Here is a 15,484-nt window from a genome sequence, read left to right as displayed (position 1 = left end):
CAAACACCAGAAATACATGAAATAAGATGAATAATAATTTCAAACTAAAATCAAAAACTGAAAAGCTATGATAAACACAGGAGAAAATACAAGTTTACAACAGAAACTGCAAAACCAGAGTCACTCAGGAGGTGGGCCATGACAGAAGTGGAGTTGTTGTAAAACAAGGTTCTGATTAAAAACAGTCATTAAAAGTGATTTATGAGACACATGAGCATTTCAGATAGTATGTTCTGACATTAGCACTCAGTCTGTAGTTGTACAGTGAGAGGTAAACATCTGGAACAACAGTAAGGAGTGTCTCACCACACAATCAGAGCACATGAATAATGCAGGCATTTCAGATGGGATTTTAACATCTGTAAATAATAGATGAGCTTATATTGAAAGCCTATATGTCTCCGTTCCTTATAGTTTTACCAAAGTGTAGAGATATTTCAGTAGCTTACTGTTGGTACAGTATGTGGTCAGCTTTTCACTGACATAAGGTTTAACTGTATCTAAAATGCATATAACTCAAATAAATGATAAAATGCTGTGTTTTTATTGCAAACTGCACAACAGATAATAAACTCCACTCCGTGTGCTGGGTGCTCTCAGCCTTCCATTTGGCAGGATGTTTGAATGAGTTCTAGCCTGACCCTGACTGCCGTTTTGTTGCTCCACCCCCTCCCACCCCCTTGAAGAAAGTTCTATATGAAAAGTGCTTTGAGATCATTTCTCTTGTGATTTGGTGCTATATAAATAAAACTGATTTGAATTGAGTAGTTTCTGTGACAAAAAACAAATGGGACTGGGTGGATGTAATTAGGGATTTTAGAAATGTGCAGTAAAAGAAGGTTTAAACAAGAAACTCCTTAGGAAGCAAACAAAAAATATGAGATGAATGAAAAAGTTGTAGAAAGCTCTTGTCACTCTTGGTTTCGGTGATCGAAATGAGACGATAGCATCTGCTGATTAGGGGACGGCTGTGGCTTAGGAGGTAGAGCAGTCGTCCACCAATCAGAAGGTCGGTGGTTCAATTCCCGAAGTATCCTTGGGCAAGATACTGAACCCCAAATTGCCTCTGATGTGTGTGTTTCACATCGGTGTGAATGTGTGTGAATGTGTTTAGAAAGCACATTAAATATATAGAATATGTGCTGTATGAATGTGTGTGAATGGGGTGAATGTGATCTGTAGTGTAAAGTGCTTTGAGTGGTCGAAAAGACTAGAAAAGCGCTACATAAGTACAGTCCATTTACCATGATTTAACACAATCACTTCAATTCATATCAAATCGCAAAAAGGCAACTAAAATATCATCTGACATTTTTATTCCTGAGCTCAACCAGACATTTAAATGAAAAACAACCTTCTCTTTTAATAAAAAAGATAACTCCTTTTCACTATAAAGAACCAGTCTGATATACTGAGCATTACATTTTTCACCTTCTATAAAAGAAAACTGAAAGAAGATTAAATTCATATTTGTAACATTAAAGCAGGATATTGTGTAAACCTGTCTATTCAGAGTCAAACTAAATATTTTTAGAACTTAGTAATAATAACAAAGGTATAACAGTCTTCTGTATCATAGCCACACACTACACCTTTGGATACAGGTGATATTTTTCTTCATTTAATCACCTCTCAGTTTGTTTGGAGGTGTATGCACTCAGGTGGAGGAAGACATGCTGGGGGAATTTCAAAATAAAGGCAGGTCTTACAAATGATTATATTGTGACAGACTGTGATGTTATATGTATGTTAGTGTTGGGTTAGTGAAGAGATGTTGTTCAGACTGTTTGGGTGAAGTACTGTTAGGGTCTGTCCAGGGTTAATGAACATGTTGACAGTTTAGATGTGGTGAAGCCTGTCCGTCATGCCAGCTGCCTGTGATTGGCTGGGAGGCGAATATGGAGGCGGGCTTTCCACAGAAAAAAGGGCTGAAAGTGAGTCAATGTAGGTAGTTCTGGGTTTATTTTTGTCGGTGCTGGCTGCGGCCCACAGCAGCCTGTGTTATCTTGCACAGTGTCAGTGTGACAGGAGCATTACGTGTGTATTCTGGTGGATGAAAAGATTACAGACAAGTTCCCTGAGGTTGGAAGAAAATGACAGTGGTGTATGTAGTCTCATGTACTTTTGCACTTTTATTTTTCCTCAGGAAATACCACACACAGTGCAGGATGCCCTGTTCTGATTCTTCCTCTAATATGATGTGAAACCACACAAACTGTAGGTCTAAACACTAAAATGTCTTTGTGTAATGCACTTGCACTAACTGCACGTACAACCAACTTTCTCTAGGATACACTGACCAGATGCTATGAAACGCAGGCTTGGTTTTACATTGGAACTTTAATAGTTTATATAGAAATGTATATAACACAGTAAAATCATTACATCACTGGGATTTGTGTAATTAAGAAAAACAGGCATCACAAAAATGAAAACTTTCTTTCTCTGAAATTTCCAAACTCAAACACATTTGTACAGAGAACCTGGATAAATCCTGAACACACATCTGGAACCAGATTCTCCATCGTAACATTATCTGAAGTCACATATCACAGAGACACAGAAGATGATCCTCCTCAATCCCTTTATTATGTATTCAATATATATTAAGTGGAATTCACAGTCAGTAATCACAGCAGTGTTACCTGTCTGTGGAATGCACAGGACGTGTCAGAAAATGATGAAAATGATGAAAAAAACACTGTGTGGTCATCATTGGATATGAAAGCTTCACAAATCCCAGTTCAACTCCTGGCACTACTTGCACATTTTGAGGTTTGGTACAGTGTACTGTCCCAACACAGTGACAAACTTTTGAACTATCTGTGGCTCTGAATGTGACAGTCTAAAGATGACTTCTGACCAAAGCTACAGCTGCACTCTTTGCACTGATATGGTTTCTCTCCTGTATGTTTCCTCATGTGGACCACCAGGTTGCCTTTCTGTGCGAAGGACTTGTTACATTCTTGGCATTGATAGGGTCTCTCCCCCGTGTGTATCCTCGTATGATTGACCAGATCTGACTTCTGGCAGAAGTTTCGCCCACAAAACTGGCACTGATAGGGTTTGTCCTCTGTGTGGATCCTCACATGTCGTACTAAAGTCTTAGTCAAGGAGAAACATTTGGTGCAACAAGGACACTTGTAGGGTTTCTGTGCTGTTCCTGCTTCAAACTGCACAACGAGCTCGGTGGATTTTCCTGAAGGTCTCCTCGGCAGAATGTTCTTTATGCTGAGATGGTTGGGCCCTATCTCACCTTCGCCCTGCTCACCTGCGTTCACTGAAAGGAGGAGCTGATCATCTGTGTTGGCGTCTGCAATTGGCTCAGTATTAATGTGGTCCACTGTAAGAGCAACTGAAGAGTCTTTATCTATGTCAGCAACAGTCTGGATTTGGTACAGACACAGGGGCTGCAGAGACTCCTGATCAAACTCACTCCTGTCATAGGGAGTGATAGTTAGTGGGAATGTCTTGATGCCAGATTCATCCTGTCTCAAGTCCAGTTCTTCTTCCATCTTACTGACAGGTGTCATCGATCTGAGGTGAGCTTCTGCATCCACCTTTTCACTACAACACAGATACGGTTTCTTCTCAGTGTGTTTCTGTCTGTGAATGAACAGACTGTCTCTCTGATCAAAGCTCTTGTCACAGTCTTGGCACTTGTATGGTTTGGAGCCTTTATGTATCCTGGTGTGAATTATGAATTCAGACTTGTGGCAGAAGTAGCGATCACAGAACTGGCACTGGTAAGAAGAGGACTTGTCCTCTGGATGCTTCCTGACATGTCGTACCATCGTCTTTTTGGAGGAAAAACCACTGAAACAAACAGGACATTTAAACAGTTTCTTCACTTTGAGGATTTTCACATTCAGGTCACAGTCCTGCTTCACATTCTCATCTTCATCAATATCAATCAGTATCTCCTGATCACTTTGATCATTTTCACTGGCAGAAGAAGCCTGTGGATGAGTGGTGTTCAGGTTGTGACGGTCCTGTGTTGGCTCTGACATGGTGTTGTCTGGTTCCTCCCAGCTCACACTGATACTGGCAGGAGGCTGCTGCTGGCCACACTGCAGCTTCACGTCAGAGGTAGACATCTGGAGAACGTCTGAAGCAAAATGAAAGACTTCATTAATTTTACAGATGTTCCTGTGAGTTACAGTAGGAGCTGGACATTCTGAAGGGATGATTCATGTAGTTTAAGTCAACCTGACATCATAGAGTTTTTACACTGGTTAGTTTCCTGTATCGCTACCTTAAAACACAATTTTAGACTTGAGTAACATTTTGAAAACATTGTGACAAACTGCGTGGTATTTGACTGATTCTACTTGACAATATTTGATGGACTGGATTCTGAGAGTTACATGTCAATTAGAACCATTAGTACCAGTCTGTAGCTAAACAGAAATCTTACAAGAAACATGAAATGACACTGAGCCCTGTGCATGAACATTCTAGCTTCATTTACTTGTAAATAAACCTGTACGTCTTTGTGTGACTGGTAGAGGCAGCACTGCCATCAGTCAAGTGTAAAGACTAGATTTGATTGACATCTGACCTTCCTTTTAGTTTTGCTACAGTTGTTTGTGTGGGAGAGGTTACTCCCTCTTATTGGTTGGCTCTCTCGTATTATGTAACTCCAGCACAGGTCCAGCCAACTTCAACCTGAAAAACTAGTAACGTCTACATGGTGCCCAGTGTCTTCATGTAAAACAGGGCTTTCTCCTCTGTAGAGAGAGACAAACGATCGGTACAAAACAACTGACAAACACAAAAGGCTCACACGCTGGACATTAAACTCACTTTTGACCCACAGAGCTCAACATTGACTCTTTGCCATTTACAAACTCAAACCTTCTCGGTTGCCCCTCAGCTTCTGTTACCACTACCATACTACTCTACTGCTCCCTCCTGTTTTCTCATAATGTACTAGACCAAATATATGGACACAAAATACTCAGCTCTAAAAGTATGTTAAAGTGGAGTGGAGTTGCAGATTCAGCTGATAATTCTCAGACACTCCATTCACACAGTCATGCTGCAGTCATGTTTTCACATTCTCATTTCATATAGTTCTATCATAACAATATAGATTATAGCTGCTTTAATGAAAGAGAAGATCCTTAAGTTGAACCAGACCTCAAAAGAGCTCAGAGGACTTACTATCAAGAGCTGATTAGCATAAAACTCAGAGTCTCTCAACAGAGACAACTTATGTCTGTGGCTACGCTCCCCAGAAGTGAGAGTAACAGGAAATCATTGGAGCTGCCTAACATCTCTACCATAGGCATGTAGCATGAGCATGCTGTCCTGCCACTGCCCTCCAAAAACACATCACTGCGGCCTGAAGTTTGCCATGCAGCAGCCTGAATCTCCACAATACTACCAGAGAAATGTTCTGTGGTCCAATGAAGCCATGGTTGAATTGCTTAGGAAGAAAAGGGTTCTGTATACCAACATTAAAGCCTCATCACAAAGGTAAAGCGGGGTGGAGGGAGCATCGTGATCTGGGGCTTTGCTGCCTCGGGGACTGGACGGCTCACCGTCATCAAGGGGAAAATTAATCTTGAGATATCTTCCAGGATAATGCCACAGTGTGTGTCCACCAGCTGAAGACCAGCAGCACAATGAGCCGAAACATCAAAGAAAATCTGCTACAGACTTCAGACAAAGAGACTCCAGACAAAAACCACCACCACCATTCAACAACAACGGCATCATCCTCAATTAGGAATTTAGTACAACTGTACAGGCTTATGTCGGCTCAACTTTTACTTAGGTGGGTGGTACGTGTCAAAGTAACATCCAGATCCTCAGCAGAACATTGTATTCTAACAAGATGATGAATGTTATTCACTTCAGCTGTCAGTGGTTTTAATGTTATGGATCGGTGTACAATATTGTTTCACAGATACCAGTGTTCTGCTGACCACACTGTCCCTGTCATGGACTCTTTCAGACCCCAGACATCTCAGTGTCTGTTGTTGATCAAAGTCATGATCTCCTTTAAAACTGACCTTCATTGCATGAGCCGGCAGCATCCAGCAGTCTGTGGTGGCTGTCCACCACCCACTGTGAACAGGACATTTCTTCTTCATACTCTATGATGGTTCTCTCTGCTATCCTGAAGATCTCCTCAGCAGCTGCAGACAAACACTCCCTGATGAGCGCTCTCAGCAGCTCCAGCTTTCCTGACTTCACCATGCTCAGGTGTTCTCTACACTGAGAGTACATGGATGTGAAGCAGACGTGAGCCCTGAAGCCCACTCGTCAGTCCTGAGAGCTCCACAGCTCCACCGGTACTTTCTGCGTCCTGAGATCCTACGTCGCTCTGGACATGTGAGGAAACCACATCTGATTCACCACCAAGACTCAGGACAATGAACTGGAGATTTGAAAAACATTCATAGGAATATTATATTATGGTGACATCAATATGTAAATAAAGCTCTCAGCATAAGTACATTTAAACTCATCATACAAAAAGGCTGCAACATCTTTTTTAATTCACCTGAAAGCAATGGTGTTACTTGTTGATTTATAGGTAACAAAATGAGGGAACAATATACCTCTCTACTCACTGCAGCACTTTAAAATGTTCAGTATGTCACTTTTACAAACATATTAGGAAGATGACCTCTTACACAACTGAAACAGATGATGGTTACAGTACGGTGTGACAAGCACAGAAAGGTAATTGTTATGAACAAGCTGAAGGGAAAGCTGCCTGCGTGTAGACTGACTGTTTACCTTAGTTTGATATTAAATGTGGCTGATTCTTGTAAATTGTACTGGCTGAAATAAACCAGTGGTACCTACAGACAGTGAATCAGAGCAGCAGCAGAGGGAGGAGGACAGAGGACAGATACTGACTGATGTCTGTGCTCTTCAGTCTTTCTAAACTTCATTCTGTATGTTACTGTCAGGAACAATATTTTACTGACATTTTGGATTTCTTATAGTAGTATGTTGAGCTTATAGTGACACTGCTGTTGTCATCATTACAGCTGTTGCTCCAGAAACAGTGTTGAGTTGTATTTAAAATATAAATTAGTTCTTTTCCTGTTGTGAATCCCTTAAAAATGCATAGAGGTGGTTGATGGCTTCACCTTGATTTTGAGAGAAAGAGCAAATCACAGTTCAAGTCCCTTCACTATAAGCCTTGTTTAACCAGTTATTTTTATGTGCAAACCAAATCTTTCATGTAGATAATAAAAATTTTCCTTTAAATGATATAGCACATTGTTGTTTCTGTAAACTGTCGATTTATTACTAAAGCATGAATCAATAAGACAGTTAAGATGGAAAAATGTGAATATGGTTCATTGAACATTGTGGTGCTCCTGACATTTTCAGTGAGGAGCAGCTGTGCCACTGGTAGAAACAGTTTAGTCTGGAGCCCTGGCAGATTAACTGGTGAGGAAGTAATCATGTTGCAGCGCTAGTGTAGAACACGAAATGTACACAAAAAAATAACAAAACGACACCAGTACATAAGAATTACTCTGTGTGTCTTTGTTTGCCAGTTGGCAATGCAGTCAAAAGAACAAGTAGGGCAGTGGCACAAAGTCCACAGTGATCAGCTGTCATTGCCTGAACAGAAAGTGATATGTGTGGGTTTTATTAGATGATTGGTTAAAAGCCTTTAATGTGGAGAGTCTAAAATAAGATGCAATTATCTAAAGGTCTAATATGATGTAAAATCCTGTCAGCTCATGTTCATTATCTAATAAAACATGCTGATGAATATTTGTTACAGATATGGTTTTACTTGGAATCTAAGTCTGAGTCAAATTGGGTTAAAATATCAATGATAACAGCCAGTGAATGGCTTCATAGCAATTCCTATATACATACACAAAGACATTAGACTGTACACTGTACACTGTGGTAGATTAGAATTTACTGTTGAGGAGTTGTGTTTTCTGATTGTGTAAAGGAACTATCCCTTTTCTATCCGCTGTTCCACAAATATATCAACTAGTCTTTGAGATCGGATGTTGAGCAGGTGTTGCTGCTCTCAGGTGTACTGACGCAGTAACTCTGACGCTGGAGCGAACCGATCAAACACTGAACTATTTGCATCTGAACTGATTCCATCCTCTGTTAAAACAACATTTCCATCCTTACCCTGTTCAGTCACTGCTCTCCTCCCTCTCATTTAGCAGAGTTAGCTTTAGCTCAGACAGGCTAACAGTCTGAGCTGCCTCTTCATACAGACAGGAGCTGCTGCGTTCAGGGTACAGGCTGTAAACACCTTGACTTCTCAGCTAACTGCTGGTCTGACACTATTAACAGCTACACAGCTAACTGCAGCTTTACGTTGTACAGCACACACAGGTCAAGTTGACATGTCGTAATGCTAAAAACATAGCTCCTTGTTCTTCTCCTCCTGATGTTCACCACCACCAGCAGCATCACCGCCCCCTACTGTTCAACACCAGCCTCTTCTCTCAGCAGCAGCAGCAGCATGAATCTAAGGCTGCGGTCAACTAGTCAAAATAATCTCCTTTTCTAACCACTTTTCCTTGACCTCGATGGACAGCGTCATGAAGTCAAGGAAAGATGCAAAGGACAACTGATAAGGAATTAGGAAAAGAGTGTTTAGAGAATTCGGCTGCACTTACACCAGGCTTTTCAACCAACTTTATTTATAACGTGGAAGACGTACAGAACAAACTCAGTGCCGTAGGCTACAACTCAATAAGGTCTCCTGTCCAACACTACTAATATAATAACATTGAAACAAATGAGCCATTAACGATAAAAAAGGAATTGTGCGATGGGTCCAGAGTAACTTAAATTCAGACAGAAATGTATGGTTTCCTGTTACAGGCGTTTTGACCTTTTTTATACGTTTGTTAAATAGAAAATGTTTTTTTTAGACGGTGGAAGGATTTTCAAGTTTTGGATCGTGTCACAATCATTAAGCAGGTGCTCTGTAGCCTCGATATGTTCGTGGGTCTGTCACAGTTAAACTACGACGGAGCGCTTTAAACGCTGCAGCTACAAGGAATTATGGGGTGGCATTCTCTCCTTTTCTTTCGTAAAGGAAGGTCCAGTGTATCCTATGCTAAAGGAGATAAGATAGGAAGCTATGAAGCTCCTTTCCTTAACATTTAGAGAATAGGACCAGCTCTTATCATGGCACTGAGGTACTTCCGGGTCATCACACTCAGTTAGGAACCTTCCTAAGCAAAAAAGAATATTGGACCGCAGCCTAACACTGATTTACTGACAGAGACACACACGGGCTGTCTGATTATAAAGTGAGCAGAGCTTTTCCTACACACTGGTTGAATACATCAGTATAATGGAAACATCACGTTTGTTGAGCCACTTCTGGAAAACCGTGATTTTTAAAAAATATTTAAGAAAAAACAAGTCAAACATAGTCATGCTCTGGTCTCTGAGGTCTGAGGTCCAGTCAGTTTGTGGTCTGTAGGTTCATGGACTCTGCACATACAGGTTCATGTACATGGACTGTACACCAGATGGCACCGTCCACCTTCCATAGTCTGTCCTCAGTCTTTTTTTTTTACATCTTATCTGAAACATCTGAGATTACACTGTGATCCATAAAGTAAAGTGCACTGATAAACGGACAGGTGATTTTAATAGACCCTGATAAGCTGAATAATGAAGTGTTCCATGTCAAAGGTATAGGGATGTGCTCAGGAGCTACTGTTCAGGAGCAATCATTCAGAGAAAGAAAAATCAGTATAAAAGTCATTAATGAAATAAGTGTTTGTTTGCCAGGCTGTGTGCCATGCTGCTGTTAGAACAGGAGTAATGAGGGTGTTGTTGTGGGTTGGGAGTTTCCAGCTGCACAGCTCAGGGGAAGCACCACAGGATGTCCTCTTCCTCATTCCTCAAGGATAGAATGATGCTGTGTGTGTTACTGTGTTCCCCATGTGTGTGTTTCTATGAAATAACAGAATGTGTAACATGTTTCCACTGTGTCAGCGTTGTGTGATTTCTGTCTTCTGCTTCTCTTTTGTTGCAGTATGTGTCCGACAGACCTCCACAACATGAAACATGACCCAAACCTAAAGTCATTCTAGTCATGACGACCAAAGCTCAAAGCTCTTCACACTACAGGTCACATTCACCCATTCACACACGCATTCTATACATTTAAGAGCTCTCTAACACATACACACACATTCATACACAGATGACACATCGGAGGCAGTTTGGAGTTCAGTATCTTGCCCAAGGATATTTCAGCATGTGGACTGGAGGAGCCGGGGAGAGCGATCGCTCTCCCTCCTGAGCCACAGCCGCCTCACACACACACACTGTTCAAAATGGCAGATCCGGTCACTTTTACTGTTTCAATGTAGAGTCGGTGCGTTTTACAGGTCTGCAAAATTCAGAAATGTATCCACCTGCTTGGTTTGGTGTTAATATCTAACAAGTTAATTCAGACATGATGTGGAAATACTTTTCATCTGTGAGATGCAGCCACACACAGAGGGAAGAAAACAAATGGGTATACCTGAGAGTTTATGAGAAGTTCAACACATGGAGTTGTGTTTGTGCTGTAAACTGCACAAAATGTTCATCATCTAAAGAAGGAAACCTTTCCGTTAGCTCAGAGTGCAGAATTAGCCACTAGAATTAGCTAACATCCAAGGTGTGATTATAGTTTTACAGACATTTTGTTTTTGGCCGCTTGGGGGCAACAAGACATATATTAACATAAGATTACATATCATCACCTTATAAAAGTGTCATGGCAAGAGTTTGCATACAGTTCCAGCAGACACGAAGCAACATTAGCATTCTTTCAAAAACAATATTCACCCTTCTCTCAGCTCTGTGTTTGGTCTCCCCCACCTCCTCAGGTTAACCTCTGTCTCTTTAGCTGCTGACTGTGTCTGTCTGCTGGGCAGGTAGAGGACAGAGGTTTTCACCATGCAGAGCAGGTTGATGAGAGCTGTGAGACTGAGCCAAAGTAATGAAGTTGTGGACTGTCAAAGCAACACAAAGAGCTGCGTGATGCTCAGTGTTTGTCTGTGCAGCAGCTGGTTGTCAGTGTCCCTGCCCCACTGACAGTTCACCAATACCGTTTCACAGTGCAGGAGTGAAGCTCACAGTGAAGCACTATGAAGGAATGACTGCGACAGCTGCTGGGGGAATCCTACTACACCACCAGGTCACATGGTACACACACACACACACACACACACACACACACACACACACACTCTATCCCTCTGATCCCTCACCCCTCCCCTTCACCCTGTCTCTCACTAATGCTGTATACAGTGAGGGAGGGAAAAAGCAGGGGGGGTTTAGAGGATGGGAGGAAGGAGGAGGAGGGGGGAGGGGAGCAGCTGAGAGAGAGAGAGAGAGAGAGAGAGCAGAGCGAGGAGAGGAGGAAAAGGAGAGGCAGGAGCAGAATGAGCCCAGATTACAGCCAACCACATACTGAAGCAGGGAAGACACGCTCATCTAACATATCCTCTCCTTCTGTGTCAGTAGAAAAAAAAAGACAGACAGAGGATTACACTCAGGCTGTGGTCAGAGAAGACGGAAGAAGGAAAACACTGTGTTTCCACGAGCAGGCGATTCAGAGGTCGGCGCTGTCACACAGGAGGAGGAGGTGATTTGTGTGAGCGCATGGGTTTATAACACAGCAAAGCAAGCCATACGACACTAAAGAGTATGAGCATGTGTGTGTGTGTGTGAAGTGAACCCTCACCAACAAAATTCCACCATCATCTACAAAGACCCAGGTTTCACAAGCCATGCTGAAGACCAGGAGCCAGTCTGAGTCCTGCTGAACACCATGGCCCAGGTGAGAAGACACACACACACACACACACACACAAACCTTGCATGAGGCTGCACATGTGTTAATATTGCTGTAACAGGAGTTTTGGAAATGCATGGAGACACACACACATATACACATGCTGAACTTTTTCCTCAACCGCAACATCCAACCTCTTCCTCTCTGTGTCTCTGTCCGCTGTCTCACGTTATCAAGGAGCATACCTTTTAGCGCAGGTGTTATCCTGCCTGTGTTTGACAGAGGTGGAAGCACTCAAGAGAAGTTTGTTGACTTTGACATTTCAGGCATCTCTGAGGAACAACTCAGTGAGGGCAACAGGAGAAGAAAGCTATGGTGTCATACACGTGAACAGTAGAGGGTTGTTTCACTCGATCACACATGATCATTTAAGGATGACCTGTTTGAAACTCTGGTAATCTACAACACAGGACAAGTCTCTGAGATTGAGAGACTTCCAGGGCTCCCAGTTTGTCTGTATGGTAGACTGTGGTCACTTAGTTACTCATTAGTTACTCATTTGTTTGGTAAGATCTACCATGACAGCCGAATGGTAAATGGACTTGTACTTATATAGTGCTTTTCTAGTTATATCCACCACTCAAAGTGCTTCACACTACAGGTCACATTCACCCATTCTCACACACATTCATACAGCACTTGCTCTATACATGAAGCGCTCTAACGTCAGCATCCACACGTTACCATGGGGTTCAGTATCTTGCCCAAGGATACACACTGAGTCACAGACTAATGTAGAGAGTGTTGCACTCAGTGACAGGGTGAAGCAGCCTGATCACTGCCTGTCAGGACCAGTCCACAGATCCACTCCACCAATCACATTACAGTGATACAGCAGGAAATTGAAGTTGCTGAATAAATGTGAGTTTGTTGAGCTCTCAGTAGAAGGCAGTTCTCCTCTCTGCTGCTCACCGTGTGTTGGTCAGACTGGGACTCTGTTATACCCCAGCTTTGTGTTACTGATGAACTGCAGCATGCCAAGTACCACAAAACCCAATGAAGTGAAGAGGGGGGTATTTTGGGCTTGTCTCTATGAGGGAGAGGGCATCTCTCTAAGAGAAAGGAAGGTTGTGTATTTTTAGCCAATCATCAGTTTTTTCCCCTCATGTTATACATATGAGTGTATGTGACTGTCTGTGTGTACGTGTGTGTGTGTGTATGTGTGTGTGTGTGTGTGTGTGTGTGTGTGTGTGTGTGGTCTTTTCATAGTGTGTAACAGAGGGAACACAGGGGCTCTGTGAGTCTGTATGGTGTGTAGACAGAGTATTCTTTGGGTGGAACAAGTCACTCTGCCTGGTAACATAATGGAGAAAATCTTTAGTCAGCCTGAGTGTGAGAGGTGCATTGTGTTGTAGGAGCTTGTGTATTTGTGTGTGTGGAAACATCAGGATATCCTGCTCCTGCTGCTGTGGACAGACAAACACATTCACTGGAACAAAGAGAAACTGAGGAGGAGGAGGACTGATGAACTTTCCAGCAACTCCAGAAACACTCCTGAACCACAGCTGTGGACTCATACACTGTACAAATATTAGACTTTATTAGACCGTGATTACAGATCAGAGGAGACTGAACAGACCACAGTCATTTAATGCACTTTAATGACTGATTTATCTGCAAGGAGACTTTAACCTGAACTCAGCTTTAACACCACATTGATCTGATTCCATCTGAATATACTCAGAGGAATATGATGGTTATTACTCAGATGGTTCAGATGGATGTGAGTCTGACGTCTGTCTGAGCTGGAACTGCAGTTTATCCTACTGAAGAAGTCAGATAACCTGTGCTAAAGAAAACTTAGTGTTTTATACACAATGAAAATAAAAGAGTTATAAAGGAACATTACTCAGAGAAATATGTTTATCTGCTTTGGTTCTGAGGATTTCTCTGATGATGAACTCATCACTGATCTTAGTGTCTGTGATATGAACAAACTGTAGAACAGATACCACAGATGTTTCAGGCCATTTACAGATATATTCAACATTCATGTTCATAATACAGTCTTACCAACTAAATGTAGCACTGTATTTCATCCAGTCTCATTTTCACTATAATTTAGTCCTGATTTTTTAATTTTTAAAAAAACCCTTATTAAAACAAAGCAAAACACAGTGGAAAAATAAATTGTTATACATCCAGTGTCGCCAAAAAGGTGTCATATAGTCAATATATTGACTTTTAGCTTTATGATGTCAACAGCTCTGTGTTTTAGTTGTATATATAACTGTCTACTGTCAAATGTCTTCTCAGTATTTATCATTCAGGTTAGTCAGTTCTGTAATAAGAACATTTAGTGGACTATTATCAGAAAAGTGTTTGTATTAAATAAATGAGTTAACTCTCAAATATAGATATTAGCCTCACTGCTGGACTCTGACCAGTTATTACATAAATCTGTAGTCAGTTACTGAGATGGCACATCTCATTCACTCTTTCACTTTACTCTGAATGAAGTTAACACTACAACACTGAGTATTTTACATAGAAATATAGTATGAAAAGTGTCAGACTGTGAACTGTGGCATACAGGCAGATACAGGTTTAAAAATACATATCCTGTATTCACTGTGAAACAGCGGAAAGAGCTGTGTGAGCTGTGGTCACCATACATGAGCTTTAGTATGTGAGTCAGTGAAGTGACTCACACTGAGCTGACATGTCCTCTGCACTGAGTCCAGTTCAGGAGCTGCACTGTCCGAGGCCTGGGGGTCTCTCCTGGCTCTCCTCTCAGTTCCTCTGAGTCTCTGTGCTCACATGGAGATTGTTGAACCTGAATGATTACATTGACAAACTGAACCTGAACAGTATCATTTGAAACTTTCTCCAATAAACTTCTAACAATAGACTGAATGTGAATTCCTGACTGAAAATTCAACTCTCTATAAACTCCCATATTCAGTTCTCACTATTCACATTCACTTGTCCTAAATCAGACACACATCTGGTTGTAGAACTCCTTCTGTGGATGTGATGCTCTGAGCTGAAGTCCGACTGAAGGCTCCAGTCACAGGTTGAATTTTCAGTCTCATGTTTATTGGAATTCAGTGTCAAATGATGCTCCTCAGATTCAGTGAATATGTCAAGATTTAAATATTCAGAGTTTGTGTATCTGTATTCTGTATAAATCACTGACGTCACATTACTTGTGAAAAAAGTCATTACCTTTTAGAAAATACATGGCAGCAAAAGTAAAGCATGGCATTACTCGCAACTTTTCTTCTGTTACTCAGCAGCTCTATCAGAGGTGACTTTAAACAGCAGCAGAGCTGTGCTTCAACATTAGCTTAGCATCAGTGACACAGCTCTCCTCAAGTCCTCGGCTGTGCAGGGACTCACCCAAAACTCAAAACAAAACCAGGTGACTCCTGAAGTTACAGGTAACACAGCCTGACTGGGACCAGTAACTGTGATGTAAAGTAATCTCATCACACTGGTCTACACGGGACTCACAGTGAATCCATTAGCAGGTACTGCTGTGTCTTACTAGTGTAAAAAAAGGCATTTCAGGTGTTGATTGTGTTGTTCCGTACCTGGGCTGTTATCTCTGTAAAGGTTATTAGTGTGTTCAGATCCTGGTGGAGTTAGGAGGCTGCTCAACATTTTGTTCTCATGTCTGTACATGAAGCAGAACAGAACTCTGTTTCATCAAAAAGA

The 15,484-nt window shown here is 41.7% G+C and overlaps 1 protein-coding gene across 1 annotated transcript; it reads right to left on the bottom strand.

Annotated features, from left to right (window-relative positions):
- Positions 1 to 1,063: 1,063 nt before the first annotated feature.
- LOC108876783 (zinc finger protein 70) lies at positions 1,064 to 8,525 on the bottom strand. Its single transcript, XM_018666515.2, has 3 exons — positions 8,134 to 8,525; positions 6,021 to 6,388; positions 1,064 to 4,108 (listed from the first exon to the last, which is right to left on the bottom strand). Exons 2-3 carry the CDS (start codon positions 6,235 to 6,237, stop codon positions 2,820 to 2,822), a joined length of 1,506 nt encoding a protein of 501 aa, XP_018522031.1. The 5' UTR covers positions 6,238 to 6,388; positions 8,134 to 8,525; the 3' UTR covers positions 1,064 to 2,819.
- Positions 8,526 to 15,484: the final 6,959 nt, after the last annotated feature.

The sequence above is a fragment of the Lates calcarifer genome, unplaced genomic scaffold, assembly GCF_001640805.2.
Source record: "Lates calcarifer isolate ASB-BC8 unplaced genomic scaffold, TLL_Latcal_v3 _unitig_5776_quiver_344, whole genome shotgun sequence".
Taxonomy (NCBI): domain Eukaryota; kingdom Metazoa; phylum Chordata; class Actinopteri; family Centropomidae; genus Lates; species Lates calcarifer.
Note: the sequence above shows the minus strand (reverse complement) of the source record. Positions and strands in the feature narration are given on the sequence as shown.

Bases quoted from the DNA above. Each gene is read 5' to 3' on its own strand.
- LOC108876783 (XM_018666515.2), bottom strand. From the start codon at position 6,237: ATGTACTCTCAGTGTAGAGAACACCTGAGCATGGTGAAGTCAGGAAAG. The intron at 4,109-6,020 runs GTCAGTTTTAAA...ATTTTGCTTCAG, and splicing joins TGCCGGCTCATGCAATGAAG to ACGTTCTCCAGATGTCTACC.